Here is a 15,845-nt window from a genome sequence, read left to right as displayed (position 1 = left end):
ATTGATTACTTGGCAGCCTTTTTTAATTTCTTAGTAGTACATAAAATAATGGTGCATCTTGGCAATTGACAGCCAGTTACACTCAGTGAAATATGGTATATTTTGTAAACAGGAACTGAAATCACTTACTGGTCCTTAATTCTTGCTACTGAACCTTTAACCAGGAGATGAAAGACAGTTCATTAATTGAAACTTAGGATTCATGTAAATGAGTGACTTGTATTGTAAAACTGAGACCATCAAGGATTGAAGTCTTAAATCAATTCCTATGTGTGAAATAGAAAAAAAAAAAAAAAAAAAAAAAGGAGTAGGTGCTGTGTTTTTATTTGACCTTTTCTGGAGACTTTGCAAGACTGACAGATATTTATAGCCATAGCAGACATTGGTCTCAAGTGCAGGATGAACATTTGTTGCCGTAGCAAAACCGTACATAGAAAGACTTTTGTTGTTAGCCTGTGGCTCTGAACAACTAGGAAAATGGAGTTGAGGTGATAGGAGGTAAAGAGATTAATGTATTTATGGAATTAGCACACTTATAAGAATCTTAGTTTTAATTTTGTTTTTTAATTATAGTTGTTAATTTTGGGTTTTTTGACCAAAGACGGATATGGGAAAATTTTAGAGATTTATGAGACTAAAAGCTTATTAAGGGGATAAAAACCTATGGAAAACCAATAAAGAAATTAAATCATAGAGCCTCGAGGAGGGAGAACAGTCATGACATGTGGCAGGGGTACCTGTTGGTTCAAATGTGTGTGGGCCATAGTCATAAAGATGGGGATGAGTTTACTCCATCTTCATTAAGGGCATGATGAAGCATGATGTATTTCATTTAGATGCAAAGGTGATTTTAAAAGCTGTGGAGTTTCTCATTTGTCTCATGGTTTAATGGATTAAGCAATCTCAAGTTATTTCTAATACAAAGTGACAGCAACTTAAACTGAAGATCCAGCAATTTTCTTAACATCTATGAACTATAGTTTGCTTACTGGGATAAAATGTGGGGTAAAACTGCTTACCTTGAGGGTTGTTATGAAGATAAGACATGATGTATGTGAAGTGCCAAATTCAGTACCTTCCACATAGCACATACTCTATGAATGGAAATGTTATTACCAAGTGGCTGGCATACTCATATCAACTAGTATAGCTGTTAGTTACCTGCACATTCACTATTGAGAGAGAACTTCTGGGGAATGAATTCATTAATCTTGTTTGCTTTTTTAGGCTGTGGGTCATCTTATTGCTGCAGTTCTAAAGGAAAATGGTTTTTCAGAAAAGATCCACCAGTCCACAAACCAGGTCTGTATTTAACTTTGTGCTTTAGTTCTGTTCAGATATTGCTGCTAACTGGATCATATATGCACTTCTTTTGTTTTCCTCATAGTTCAGGTCGCTATAGAAATTCTTTTGAATTGTGAAAAGTTTATTGCTTTTTTTAAAATTTTTTTGGTTTTGCCAAATTTTAAACTTTAAGATTTTTTTGCAACAGACTCCAGGAATGAGATGGAAAAGGGGTGAAGAGTATTCTTATGACTATTAATGAAAAGTAACATGGATAGAATGAGATAAGCCATGCTGTAGAGAAGGCTGATAGGGTTACTGCAGAGGAATCTTTTTGTTTAATGAAGAAAGTGCACCTCAGGGCTCTGTTTGGGTACAGCAGATTTCTCCTGCTTTAGGTAGCTCCAAATATGAGTTCTTAGTTGGTAAGGTCATGCATGCATTGACAAGTAAGTAGAGCTGGAGGGAAAATTCTGTACCATTCATATGCAGGCAAATGCTAAGAGTTGAAGCAATGCCAGATTACTGTGATATTTCCTACCTGGGTTTCAGTTTACCAGTGCTGTGTATTTTGACATGCTGATTGGAAACTGCTTGAGTTGGTCCTCTAAGGTAAACTCTATGGAGAATATAGGTGATGAAAATAAGATTTTTTTTTCATAATAGAAATAAATTGTTTCCTTTCTCTCACATTCCTTTTTATTAGCTGCTCCAAGTTACATCTCTTTACAGCTTCTGCTGAAATGTTGAAGTCAGTGTAAGTGCCTACTTCACTAATTGGCATTTATCTGCTGTTTGTATGTAGTCATATAAATTCATATAAATTAGGTTTTCTGAGAACCCTGATCTTAATCCTGCCTATGATCGCATTATGTGCTCTGAGAAGATCTAGTGGTTTTACTTAAACCGCCAGGATTTATGAATGTCAAATCCCTGTAAAGAAATGTTTCCTCTTCTACTAATAAGTGAATGCTTACTTCCATGAGGGCACAGTGTTCCCTGAGGCAACAGTTTTTTATTCTTTTATTTTGTTATTGTGGCTTAGTCACCCTTTGGTATTGTCCATACAGGTGAATAAAATTTCCTTCAGATTAAAAGAAATGGAATATAAACATTTCTTTCCATCAGTGGCTGTTCACCATATTGTTTTGCTTATAGGGGGATCCTAAGATTGAAAAGTTCTCAGAGCCAGCTACCGCCAGAAAGTGGGCACAATGTAATGTTAATTATTCTTTTAGTTATTCTGTGGAAGCTGAGGATCTTAATTTTTTTTCCTCCAGATTGTATGTTTCCCTAAATGATGTCAGGAGGAAAAAAAATAGCTTTATTGTGTGTTCTTTAAAAACAAAAAGCAAAAGTAAATCCCCCAAGCCACATGTAAAATCTAAAAGAACTTAAGCCACAATACATTCAAATACAGGTTTATTATTAGCAGTGAACCTTTTTTTTTTTTTTTTTTTTTTTTTGAGGTGGGGGTGGAGGTGTCATGGGCTCTTGAGAAAGTTAGAAACACTAGAACTTCTGCTTTTTCAAAATAGAGGACTTATATGTGTCCTGGTGCTTTTTTATCAAAGATGACAGGTTCACAGTGTGAGGGGAAAAGGCACTATTTCTTCCTTGAGTGAAACAGTTTTCTAGGCTTCTGTTGGTAGTCATGGAACCAGCAGCTTGCTCGTAGCCTGTCCTACTTTTCTCTCCTTCCTCTGGGCCCACTGTCAGCTTCAGTCAGTTGGGGCAGGGACATTGTCAAGGACAGGAGGGTGGCATGTGGGCGATACAGGTTGGTGGGAGGAGAGCAGGGTCATTTTCTGAAAACATTACTGCCATTTAGGGCTTGAAGCATAGGTATGATTTGGAGTTCAACTCTGACTAACTGATATGCTAATCAGTGTCCGACTAAATGGCTTTGTAAAAGCACAGTGCTAGAGTGAAGTCATAGTTTTTTTTTTTTTTTTTTTTTGTCTTTTGTCTTTTGTTGTTGTTGCTATTTCTTGGGCCGCTCCCGCGGCATATGGAGGTTCCCAGGCTAGGGGTCTAATTGGAGCTGTAGCCACCGGCCTACGCCAGAGCCACAGCTACGCGGGATCTGAGCTGCGTCTGCAACCTACACCACAGCTCAAGGCAACGCCGGATCGTTAACCCACTGAGCAAGGGCAGGGACCAAACCCGCAACCTCATGGTTCCTAGTCGGATTCGTTAACCACTGCGCCACGACGGGAACTCCCCTGAGGTCATAGTTTTGATCTTCTCATAGTTATGTTGCTTTAACTCAGGTCATAACTCTGCAGCCTTACTTTGCAGCAAAGACACCAGATGAGAGAGAGCTGCCGTACCAAAACACATCCATTACCTCTCTTGAAAAACTGACTTTAGTGTCTCCTACAAATGGTGTGACATAGCATCATTTTGGTAGGAGAAAGCTGGCCTTCTGGGAACAGATCCCTTTGATGAATGGCTGGGAGTGTGTGTGCATTTGCTGCTCATCATACTTGTGTTTTAATTGCTGGTTTGATTTCAGACTCCTGCTTTGAACTTACTGTGGGAGAAGTGTTGCAGCGAAAATGTTGTGGTTCGAACAGCCTGCTGTGAGGGTCTGGTGGCCCTTGTTGCTCAGGATCACGCGGAGTTCAGCTACGTTCTCAATGGGATACTCAACCTGATTCCATCGACCAGGTCCTCTGCCCTTCATGCTTGCTCAGTTAACAATTTAAATTTTTAGAAAAAAAATCCTCTGATTTGCCAGTAAGGGTCACCATTTACCCCACTTGCCAGTTGTTTTTCTTTCCCTTAAAATGGCATGCAGTTGATATTTCCTGTGTGGTGAGAACATGGTAATTTAAGCTCTGAAAGTTTGGAGATTTGTGGTCATTCATTGTACTTAAGTTTTGGGACTCTGCTTAAAATTGTCAGCGTTCCCATCGTGGCTCAGTGGGCTAAGAACCCTACATAGTATCTGTGAGGATGCAGGTTTGATTCCTGGCCTCGCTCAGTGAGTTAAGGATCCAGAGTTGCCACAAGCTGCAGCATAGGTCGAAGATGTGGCTCGGATCTGGTATTGCCATGGCTGTGACGTTAAAAAAAAAAAAAAGAAAAACGGAGTTCCCCGTCGTGGCACAGCAGAAATGAATCCAACTAGGAACGATGAGGTTGCAGGTTCGATCCTTGGCCTTGCTCAGTGGGTTAAGGATCTGGAGTTGCTGTGAGCTATGGTGTAGGTCACAGACAGGGCTTGGATCTGGCATTGCTGTGGCTCTGGCATAGGCCAGCAGCGATAGCTCCGATTGGACCCCTAGCCTGTGAATCTCCATATGCCGTGTGTGCGGCCCTAAAAGGACAAAAGACCAAAAAAAAAAAAACAAAAAAAAAAACCAAAAAAAAGTCATTGCTTTTTAAAATAAAGAGCTAAGTAATTTATAATTCATAGTTTGCAGCACAAATTTATAATTTATTTTAAGAAAGAACATGGTCCATAAGCAACACTAATTCCACAATAGTAAAGTTTATACATTATTGGCAATACTTGGTCAGCCTTTTGGCATCAGTACATGTATTAGAAAATAATGGCATTAATTTCTGTAAAAGCATTTTGTGACTTAGACTTGTCTTCCCCCGATTTCCAAGTAAATAATATTTAGTTCTTGGAATTTGCTTGGTATAACCATGTTTATTCCATTCACAGACTAAGGATAATGGAATCATGGGGGATACAAGGGCCATACTCCATTCTGAGATAGTTGAACAAAATCCGTGTTTGAACCATCCCGTGAAAGTGAGCATGTCCTGTAAGGTACACCCTGAAAAGGAGGTGCCACTTTCTGCTGTAAGAAATGGTCTTGATCTGTATGGCCTCAGTTTTGCCTGCTTTAAATCATTTGGACTTCTCCCTGAATCTCCCAACCCTCACCCAGTCCTCCACTTCCTTCTCGGTGGGGTTACTTGTTCTCCCAGTGTTTTTTACTCACTTTTATGGTCATATCATCAGAGCTCAATCAGTCTTTTTTTCTGCCTTCAGTGGAGATGGAGTACAGCTGTAACTATCAATCACTGGATGATGCCTTCCTGGGCTTGAGGTCTATTAGTTTAAATAAGCTCTGGCCTTTTAACCTTCCTTCAGAAATCTTACTTTGTTCCTTTAGATCTTCTCTATCTTTTTGGAACCTTGATTTTTCTTTATATTCTGCTGTCTACATTTCGAAGTCCAAGCCCTTTATTGTGGTATATATGCCCTTCCCAAAACTAGTTCCTGCCTTCTGTTCACTCTGCGTTTTCTGCAGTGAACCCTCCTCTCGAGCTGTATTCACTTGTTCCCTATTCCCGAGCTTTTGCAGGCTGCACCTCTGTTCCCCTTCTCTTTCTGATACCATCTTCTCCATTGTTCAAGGCTCAGCTCAGTTGTCACCTCCTCTGGCTAGACACTTCCCTCCTCTCAGCTGGGTTACTTGCTCTTTCAATTTCTTTTAATTTTTTTAACCTGTATTTTTGTATCTAGTACACTCTCTTAGGCAGTTAGTAGCTGACTGACCAAATATTTCTGAATAAGTAAAGATTTGATCATGGCTAAAACTTACTCATCTTCTTTCTTTCTCTTTGTGTACACACTCATGTGTATGTGCTCACACACATAAACATCTTTTTAGAAGGGTCCTATTGTATACCCATTGAAAATTAGTTTTGAGGAGGCTTTTAAAAGGTTAAGTTTTAATGTGTCTCTCTTTTTATAACTTATTGGTTGACCTTAAACAAGCCACCTAGATTTTGCCTTACCTCTTTTTTTCAAATGCAAGTAATAGTACTTGTTCCTCCCTAAATAGTTTTCAAATACCTTAAAATTCACAAACATAAAGCCGACTTTTATTGGGTAGTTGCACTGTTTATGTATATCCAAAAGTAAGAGTATCAGCAGCTAACGGAGCCAGAGGAATGTCTCTGACTAAGGGATAATTAGAGCATGTTAGATTATACCTTTAATTCCAGAATATCCTATTGGAAAATTATTCTGGTGATGGACATACTTCACACATCAGTGTAAGTCCATCATCACTATTATAAACTGAAAAGCAGACTCTTTGCTGATAGTATATATTTAAATTTGTGCATATTAAAATTTGTCAGGAGTTCCCTTTGTAGCTCAGTGAGTTAGGAACCCAACATAGTGTCTGTGAGGATGCAGGTTCAATCCCTGGCCTCAAGCTGTGGGTTATGGACCTGGCATTGACTCAAGCTGTGGCATAAGCTGCAGATACAGCTCAGATCTGGCATTGCTGTGGTGTAGGCCTGTATCTGCAGCTCCAATTCGATCCCTAGCCCAGGAACTTCCATGTGCCACAAGTGCGGCCATAAAAAAAAAAAAAAAAAAATCAGTCGTATTGGATTTTTTAAAATTAAAATATATTTTTTGAGTAAGCAGCCATTCACATGGTAAAAAAAATTCAGAAAGGCATATGAGGCAAATTCTCTGTCTTTCCTCTGTGTCTCAGTTTTTCTCCCCAGTGGTAAAATTCTTACTACCTTTTTAAGATGTTGTATGCACATGTCACTGAAAATTTCTGTGTACTTGTTTTCTTTTTAAAGTAAGTTAGTAGCTGACTATACATAGTATTCTTTATTTTGTATTTTTCAGTGAAAAATATCTCTTGGACATTATTCCTTACCATACAGAAAATGCTCTCTAGTTTTTCCAGCTGCATAATATTTCATGGTATGAATGTGCCATAATTGACCAGTTCCCTCTTATTTTCAATTATTTGCAATGTTAAGCAGTGCTTCAGTGAATAATCTTACACATATAGGTAACTCTTAGTTTTCAAGGGTTTTTGGAAATATGGCCAAAAATCAAAGAATGCCTTGGATTTCTATAGGAAACAAATACAGGAATTTTAGCAATTGAAGAATCCTGAAAAAAATTTTTTTAAAGGTTTCTTAGAATGTTCATGTTATCTAAATTGTTAGCCACAGGAGATGTAGACAGAGTAGACTCTAAAGCTAACCAACTTAATTTTGGAATCAATTTGATCATGAAGTATGTTACACAAGTGCTATGTTTCCTTTATGTTTGTCAGTAGAGGTAATAATTATTTGGGAAGAATTTTCTTTATTTGCTTTATTTCAAGTAGCAGAGCTTTGTGGTTTGTCGTGATTACAAAGACTATACTTTGCATTGTTTGTGTCTTAAAAAAAGCAAAATGAGAATCAAGTTTAAGAAATTAAATTAAATTTAATTAAAAACAGGGAACCCAAACAGCCTCCTTCTCCAAATGCTCCTGAGGGAGTCTTCTGAGACAGAAAACCCTCTTTATCTTTGGGATCTAAAAGCAGAAATGACTATGTCATTTCCCTGTGGTTCTTGGCTGAGGTATTTTGGATCTTGAGTTCCCAGTGTTTAAATTTCTACTTGTCTCTGACTTTTTCTTAAAATAGAGATTTATTGGAATCTAGAGGCATCTTGGGAACAGAGCCACATAATGATTGCTCAGCTTTGATGCAGAGGAATGAGTCTAAAACTGTGTTTTTTTCATTTAGCACACCTAGTATCCTAGCATTCTGGGAAGTGGAAGTTGGGAGGGGGGCGGGGGAGAAAGAGCAGCATCATTCTATGGAATAGGTATTTATTTATTTATTTAAAAAATTTTTTTTTCCTCTTAATGGCCTCAGCTGCAGCATATGGTGGTTCCCAGCTAGAGGTCGAATTGGAGCTGCAGCTGCCAGCCTACGCTACAGCCACCACAACACTGGGCCACAGCTACTGCAACACTGGATCCTTAACCTAATGAGCGAAGCCAGGATTGGAACCCACATCTTCGCGGGCAGTATGTCAGGCTCTTAATCTGCTGAGCCACAATGGGAACTATTGGCAGAGATATTTAGAAAATGTAGCTTTTTGAGCTTTCTCAGCATTGCAGTAAATGTTGCAGGCTGCAAAGAAAGATAGAAGGAAAAGTCAGTGAGGTTCTTTCTCCAAGCCTTGTAACTTGCTTCTTGGCCCTTTATAGGCCTAGTCTGTGAAATTATTTTGGAACATATATGAAAAGCTACCCTCCTCCCACCCCCACAGTCCAACACACAGTTTGAGAAACATTGGTCTAGAGCCTGCTACATTGTATAGTCTAACTTTGAAAAAGACTTGACATTTGCAAAGCTCTGGTTGTCTAACTTTCAGGGAGTGGCTGGGAAAGTGTCTGGCTCTGTTTGAGAGACTGTTCCCTTCAAAGGAATAGTTTGATGTCCAAGAGTGTTCCCTTGGTTCAAAGCTGAGGCAACATGAAACAATTGTAAACTAGTTTTTACAGCTTCTGTAAACAAAGAAATGGATTTAAGAGGTCTAAAATGTTCTTTTAATCAGTAAGGAAATTTGAAAAAAAAAAAATTATTCCCTAGGGAGGGTGAGGGAAAGAAAGGGACCACAAAAGGAAACACAGTAAGGAAATTATTATCACCAGTTAAATGTGAATTTTGAAATTAAATGAGATTAAAATTAAAGTGAATGATACATAGTAGCATTTACTTTTCTTGTCCTTTAAGGAATTGCTTGTTTTAAGTTTAGATTGTTTTTGGTTTTGTTTTTACATTGAATTTATCCTAAAATAAAGATTCCCAAAGCGAGGAGTTTCCCTGTTTTTCTTTCCTTAGATCCCTGCCCGCCCCCACCAACTGCGCTAGCTTCTAGAAATCTCCTGCAGCCATTGTTATAGTTGCTTAGTAACAGGATTGTGAATAAAAACCATACTCTCCTGTGGAACCAGGTATTTAGTTTTCGATATTGAGATGTCATGACAGCCTATAATTTCAGTTCAACTGCTTCCCCGACCCCCCACTCCTTCTTTCAAAAATGTGTTTGGTAGGATGGTTTTGCTCCAGATAAACTAGCTTGATTTGTGTTCCTGCTTGTGCTTTCAAACAGGGAAGGGGCCTACAATTTATGTGTTTGGGGGAAAATAAAGTGTATTAAGGTGTGAGAGATTAAAGTCTATTTTCCAAGTCTCCTAAAGGCTACTTTTTAATACATTTCAAGTAGGATATTAAAAATGCCCATAGTGTGTCCTGGCTAAAGCCGCTGGATCCAGTGAGTCTTTGATCATGGATTGATGAAGGTCCAATTTGGTTGAAAATGATTTTGAGAACTATTTGGAGTTAAGATTTAGGGAAATTTAATGAGAAAATTCTTGTTTCAAGGTCTTCTCTTTTATTGATGACCCTCTTTCTTGGGAAACCTAATTGCTTTGTTATCATATAAGAAATGGTTAGCAAGCACGGAAATGCCATATTGATACCTTGTGTTATTGAAGCTTTTCTGTACTATTTAGCTTCTTTCTCTTTATGTTATATGACAGGAGAAAAAGAACCCAAGCAGGATGCCTTTATGAGTTTCTCAGGTTTGAGGAAGACAGTCTCCACATGCTTTCACTTGCAGCTGGGGTGTCAGAGAATTTTTCATGAATTTGAGATGGTTTCAGGGTTTATATATACGTTGGTATCATTGTTCATCTAATTCTTATCTGACAATGGCAGAATTCCTGGACCATGTCTGTTTCCTCACCTTGTCTGTTAAGTATTCCTTAAGCCTCTTAGCTTGTTTTCAGATGTTCTCCTTTCCTTTTTTCAAATCCTTTTTCTTTCTCTAACATCACAGAATCTCAACTTGCAGTTCATAACCAGAAAAGTAATTTCAGCTACTTTTCTCATCTAGGACATTCTGCCCTATTTCTTTTTAAGCTAGCTGATCTTATTGAAAGCTTTGTTTTTCACAAAATCTTCCATTGTAATAGTCATGTGTTTTTGCAAAAATGTTTTTGGGTGATTTAAGAAAAGTGGCTACTGAAAAATATGTTACTTTTATAGTGAAAAAATGCTTGGGAAGAAATCAGGCACTTTTCTGGTGCTCAGAAGACAAACGAATATGCAGAATTTTCTCAAGCAAAAACTTAATAACATATCTTTTAGATTTTTTTAAAACATGATTTTTGAACATTTATTCAACCATGGGTTTCCCAGAACTTTTATTAAATTTCCTCCTTCTCTTCCTGGCTCTTTTTCTTTTCTCATATACTTTTATAACAAATTTAGAAAATGATTTGATTATTAATCTGGTGTTTAACATTTTCTTCTTTGCAGGTGACTCACTGTCCATAAAGCTGACCACTTACCGTTTCTAGTTAAAAAGAGACTTGGCTACATACATTTTTGCCCTTGTCCCCGTGATACCCAGGGATTCCAATCTCTTTAGAGATGTTTGTATAATTCTCTTCAATGCAAACTTTTGCTGCTCTTACCCCTGGTCAAGAATTTAGTACGGGTACTTCCTTGTACCTCATATTTATAATATTTCCAATTTCCAAAGGAAAAAACAAATATTATTTGTAGTCTTTTCAGAAGAAGACTGAGAATACATGAGCAGTGTTTAATGCTGTAATCAAATAAACCCCAGACAAAGGGAACCTGAGGCCTGGTATTTATTCATATGCGCAATAGTGACTGTGCTATATTTACCTAGTAAAGAGGAATTTTTGTGGGTGGTTTTAATTAGTATAGTTTGTATGGCTTGACCAAAAAATTTTTTTCTTTTCTTTCTTTTTTTTTTTTTTTTCCTGGAGTATTCAGCATGATTATTGACCCACACTCCCTCATTTTATGTGATCTGAGTTTGGCTTTTATGCCAATAAAAATTGAGGTTTCTTTGCATTGTATCTTGCCACTGTGCTTGTAGCTCAGGTCTGACGTTTCCTTTGCTCTCTCTTAGAGGGTTCTCAGGTCAATTCAGCTTATTTTGGCAGCCACTCAAGGAAGGACCTGTTCCAGCTGATCTTTACCAAAGGACTTTGGCAGCAGGTTCTTGAGTATGACAGGACTCTGTGGGCTACAGTTTACAGAAACCCACTTGAACTCATTTGAGCATAAAAGGGTGATTTTAATTTTTTGGATAAAGGGGTATCCCATAGGACTCTGAGCTGGGCCTCAGAAATAAATTGCTGTAAGCTGTGCGTTCCTTCTCTCTTGCTGCAGGCTGACTTTCACTGCTTCCTAGTCCACAGGGAACACCCTGGCTCCCGGGTTAACATCTTATCCATAAGAGATAGCCAGACTGAGATTGGACTTTCTTGGCCATAGATACACAATTCCAAGGACCAGCACATGTGAGATGTTTACTTCTGGAACAGTCATCTCTGCTAGGGACTGTGTCTTGGTTTTCTAAGGCTGCTGTAATGAAAGACTATAAACTTAAAACAATAGGAATTTATTATTCCACACTTCAGTAAGTCAGAAGTCCAAATTCAAGGTGTCGGCAAGATAGGTTCCTTTTGTATAATTTCTTCTATAGCTATTATATATATATATATATATATTTAAAAACATAACAGCAATGTGATTATTACACCTGGATATACATGAATGCATGTACTTTTTATTTTTATTTATTTATTTTTAAAATTATAGTTGATTTAAAATGTTTTGTCAATTTCTGCTGTACAGAAGAATGACCCAGTTATACACACACGCACACACACACACACACACACGTTCTTTTTCTCACATTATCCTCCATCATGTTACATCACAAGTGATTGGATATAGTTTCCTGTGCTATACAGCAGGATCTCATTGCTTATCCATTCCAAATGTAATATTTCACATCTACTAACCCCAAACTCTTAGTCCACCCCACTCCCTCCACCTCTCCCTTGGCAACTACACGTCTGTTCTCAGTGTCCATGAATTAGTTTCTTTTCTATAGATAAGTTCATTTGTGCCATATATTAAATTCAATATATAAGTGATTTCATATGATATTTGCCTTTATCTTTCTGTCTTCACTTAGTATGAGAATCTCTAGTTCCATCCATGTTATTACAAATGGGCATTATTTTGTTCTTTTTTACGGCTGTGTAATATTCCATTGTGTATATGAACCACATCCTCTTAATCCATTCATCTGTTGATGAACATTTAGGTTGTTTCCATGTCTTGGTTATTGAGAATAGTGCTACAGTGAACATAGGAGTGCATGTGTCTTTTTCAGTGAAAGTTTTGTCTGGATATTTGCCCATGAGTGGAATTGCTGGATCGTGTGGTAGTTCTATATTTAGTTTTCTGAGGTATCGCCATACCATTTTCCATAGTGGTTGTACCAGTTTATATTCCCACCAACAGTGTAGGAGGGTTCCCTTTTCCCCACACCCTCTCCAGCATTTGTTATTTGTAGACTTAATTAATGATAGCCATTGTGACCGGTGTGAAGTGGTACCTCATTGTATGTGTGTATTTTTTAAATGTCCAGTCAGTACTCAGATTTCTAATTGCCTCATGCTTTTTTAAAAACAACTTTTTTGAATGATCACCAAATAAGAATTAGTCGTTATGTTTTTAACTTCTCTTTTAACCTATGGGATCTCCCTTTCAAATCTATCCCTCTTTCTCTGTTCACAATTTATTGAAGAAACTTGGTTGTTTGCAGTGATTCCCACAGTATGGCTTTTTCTGACTGCTTCCCCATGGTCTGCTTTAATTATTTCTCTGTGTTTCCTGTAAATTAAAATATTCTCTAGAAGTTTGATGAGATATAAGTTCAGTTTGTTGCTGTTGTTGGGGAGTGAAGACCTCCTCATAGGGAATAATGAGTCCTTCCATCAGCAGGGACGTAATATCTCATTATTTTCTTTTTTGGTGATATTCATTGTTGATGCTTATTGGCTAGGTCTGTTAATTGATAGGAATTCCCATTGTGGCTCAGTGGTAATGAACCCAGCTAGTATCCATGAGGATATGGGTTCATTCCCTGGCCTTGCTCAGTGGATTAAGAATCTGGTGTTGCTGTGAGCTATGGTATAACTCACAGGCATGGCTTGGATCTGTTGTTGCTGTGGCTGTGGTGTAGGCCAGCAGCTGTAGCTCCGATTCGACCCCTAACCTGGGAACTTTCACATGCTGCAGGTGCGGCCCTAAAAATTAAAAAAAAAGGACATCTATTAATTCATTAGGAGTTTCAAAATAGTGATGTTCTAATTCTATCATTTTTCTTCACTTATTACTTGAAATACTGCTGTAAAAAAAAACCTTTTGTATATCTGTTTGGTTTCCCAGTAGTATAGTTTGTATATGAAAGGTACAGTGTGTAACTCATTTTTTCTGTTTATTTATTAAACTTCAAAGTAATCAGTTTTTTAAGTATGCTTGAGTGTTGCCCAAATAGATTGCATTTTATGAAGAATCATTATGAACTTATTGGATTTAAATATAATTGGCATATCTTATTCCTCTTCCATCTTTCAAAAAAATCATATTTTGAGACTTTGTTATCTTTGCACTATTTTGAGTTTATTTTGGACCCTCTGTTTAAGAAGCAGCTTGAGAGAGAGAGAGGGAGAGGAAAGAAGAGAGAGGGAAGGAGAGGAAGGAAGACATTTTAGTGAAGTTTCAAAAGTCCTATTGCTATGTAATGATTTTCGTATATAACATGAATTAAGAGGGGAAAGGTATGAAAAAGAAAATAGCATCTTCCAAAGAGGGCTTCTTGTAGTTGCTTTGATCTTAAGTCATAGGAACTATCTAGTATTCCTCAGATTCTCTTAGGAGTTAATTTGTAGTGTGGTGCACTTAGCTACATGGTGAGCAATCTTACATAAATAGTCAGTACCATGCTATCTTTGACTTTACTTATTCTTTCAGGAGTCTTAAGTTGGTTTTCATGTTGTTAAGTACATGGCTTAAGATATTAAAAACAAATAAAAAATGCCCAAGAAAAACCACCTGCCTCCCTTTTCCTGACAAGGTTATTTCATTACTTGATGATATCAAGTGTGTTAATTTTATCTTCCTGTCGTTGACACTTCCCTCATTTGTTAAATCTACCATCCCTCAAAGAACTATAACCACAACTAGTAATATCAGTTGTATTAGCTTATTTAGTAATAAACTAAATAACAAACTATAGTGATAAAGATATGATATATTGTCATTTCAGTGTGCATACATAAAATCATGTAGTTATAGAACTCTAAATTACCTTCAGAGGTCACTTCTGTATTCAGGCAAGACAATACCTTAGCTGTCTTTGATGCATCCATCCATCTATCCATCTATGAATCAAACATTTATTCATCTCCTATTTACTTGTACTTGGTGCTCTGATATCCCAGTGAGGAAAGCAAGAATAGTCATTGCACTCATGATGCTTTTTGTTTAGAGGGAGAGATGGCCGTAATCACATAGTTGCCCAATTATATATTAAACTACATTCGGACAAAGTATACCATGCTGGGAGTGCCTTTGATGTGGAGATTTGACCTCATCATGGAGGTCAAGGAAGGTTTCCCTGATGAAGTAACACTTAACATGAAACTGAGGGAATGAATAAAACTTATCTAGGCAAATAGGAGAGGGTAGAATTTTCCAGTCACGGGAAATATCCCTTGCCAGGTCCTTGTGATAGGAGGGAAGATGACTAGTCAGGAAGGCCTGAAAAATAACAAGAACTAGGGGAAGAGTATTTTGAGATGAAGCTGGGCAGCTAGGTAAGGGTGAGACAGTGCAGGCCAAAGTGGCTAACCCTGAGGATTTGGGTTTTTATCCTGAGTGCAGAAGGAATCTATTGAAGTGTTTTTAGCCAGTGAATATTGGTGGCTTCAAAAAGACCACTCTGGCTGCAATATGAACATAACATTAAAAGTGCAGAATTTTGGATGGGCAAATAGGGTGGTCCAGGGAGATGAGTTTAGATGGCTGTTGCTCCAGTTTAACTGAGCGATGATAGTTGCTTGTTAGAGATGAAGGAAAATTGATGGATTTGTGAGATATTCAGAACTTAAAGCATTTGAGGTGGATTGAATATGGGGATGACTGAAATAGATATAGCAAATGTGACTCCTTGATTTCTGGCTTCTCTCACACATAGATGGGGAACATTAGAAGACCAGGTGTGTGGGAAGAGCATGAGTTTGGTTTTAGACGTACTGAATTTGAGGCACAATTCAGACCATGAAGTGGGAGTATCTAGTAGGCAGTTAGATATGCCTTTTTTTGGTAATGACATCCCCTGAACACATTATACTGTGAACAAGTTAGTCATGATATCAAATCACATCTCTTCTGCCTTGATTAAAATCTTCCCTTTGGTTTGTTAAATAACTTTCTGGGTACCTGTGTACCTCAACAGACAGCTTGCTTGTCTAAGGGCTTTTTCCAGATTCTGAAAATGTTCCTCAGAAGATTACATCCTCAGATTAACATGTTTTTGTTTCTGTGCTAAATTGTGGCTGAAGGCAGGTTCTAATAAAAGACACTGTGATCATTTCATTGTTTATTTAAAATTCTGTTCGTAGTGTGTATCTAGAAGACCAGGTTTAATCTTTTAAATCTATCGTTGCCCTTTTTTTCACTATAAAAAACCGAAAGTAAAGCTCAAACAATGGTGCTGACAGGTAGTGAAAGTAGTAAGTGGTAAAATTTTTCCTTTTTACTGTTTTTTCTTTCTTTTCTTCTTTTTAAAAATTTAGCTTTCTTACTGGACCTTGGTGAAAACTAGGAAGTGACAGTGCTGGAAAGGCTTAGGGCAATTAAGGTATCTCGGAGGA

At 37.6% G+C, this 15,845-nt stretch overlaps 1 protein-coding gene across 10 annotated transcripts in view; it reads left to right on the top strand.

Annotated features, from left to right (window-relative positions):
- The window catches only part of FOCAD (focadhesin), a 319,932-nt gene that overhangs the window by 32,398 nt on the left and 271,689 nt on the right, over positions 1-15,845 (top strand). For 6 of the 10 annotated variants that reach the window (XM_021063120.1, XM_021063095.1, XM_021063096.1 and 3 more), the window contains 2 exons: positions 1,228-1,302; positions 3,803-3,957. In XM_021063120.1, coding sequence (XP_020918779.1) covers positions 1,228-1,302; positions 3,803-3,957 — 230 coding nt within the window. Of the gene's footprint in view, positions 1-1,227; positions 1,303-1,990; positions 2,042-3,802; positions 3,958-15,845 lie in introns of all 10 variants that reach the window. The other 4 variants (XM_021063125.1, XM_021063140.1, XM_021063132.1 and 1 more) reach the window with 2 other exon arrangements.

This window comes from Sus scrofa, chromosome 1 (genome assembly GCF_000003025.6).
Source record: "Sus scrofa isolate TJ Tabasco breed Duroc chromosome 1, Sscrofa11.1, whole genome shotgun sequence".
Lineage (NCBI taxonomy): Eukaryota > Metazoa > Chordata > Mammalia > Artiodactyla > Suidae > Sus > Sus scrofa.
The sequence above is the reverse complement of the archived record's forward strand: the minus strand, read 5'-3'. Positions and strand labels throughout refer to the sequence as shown.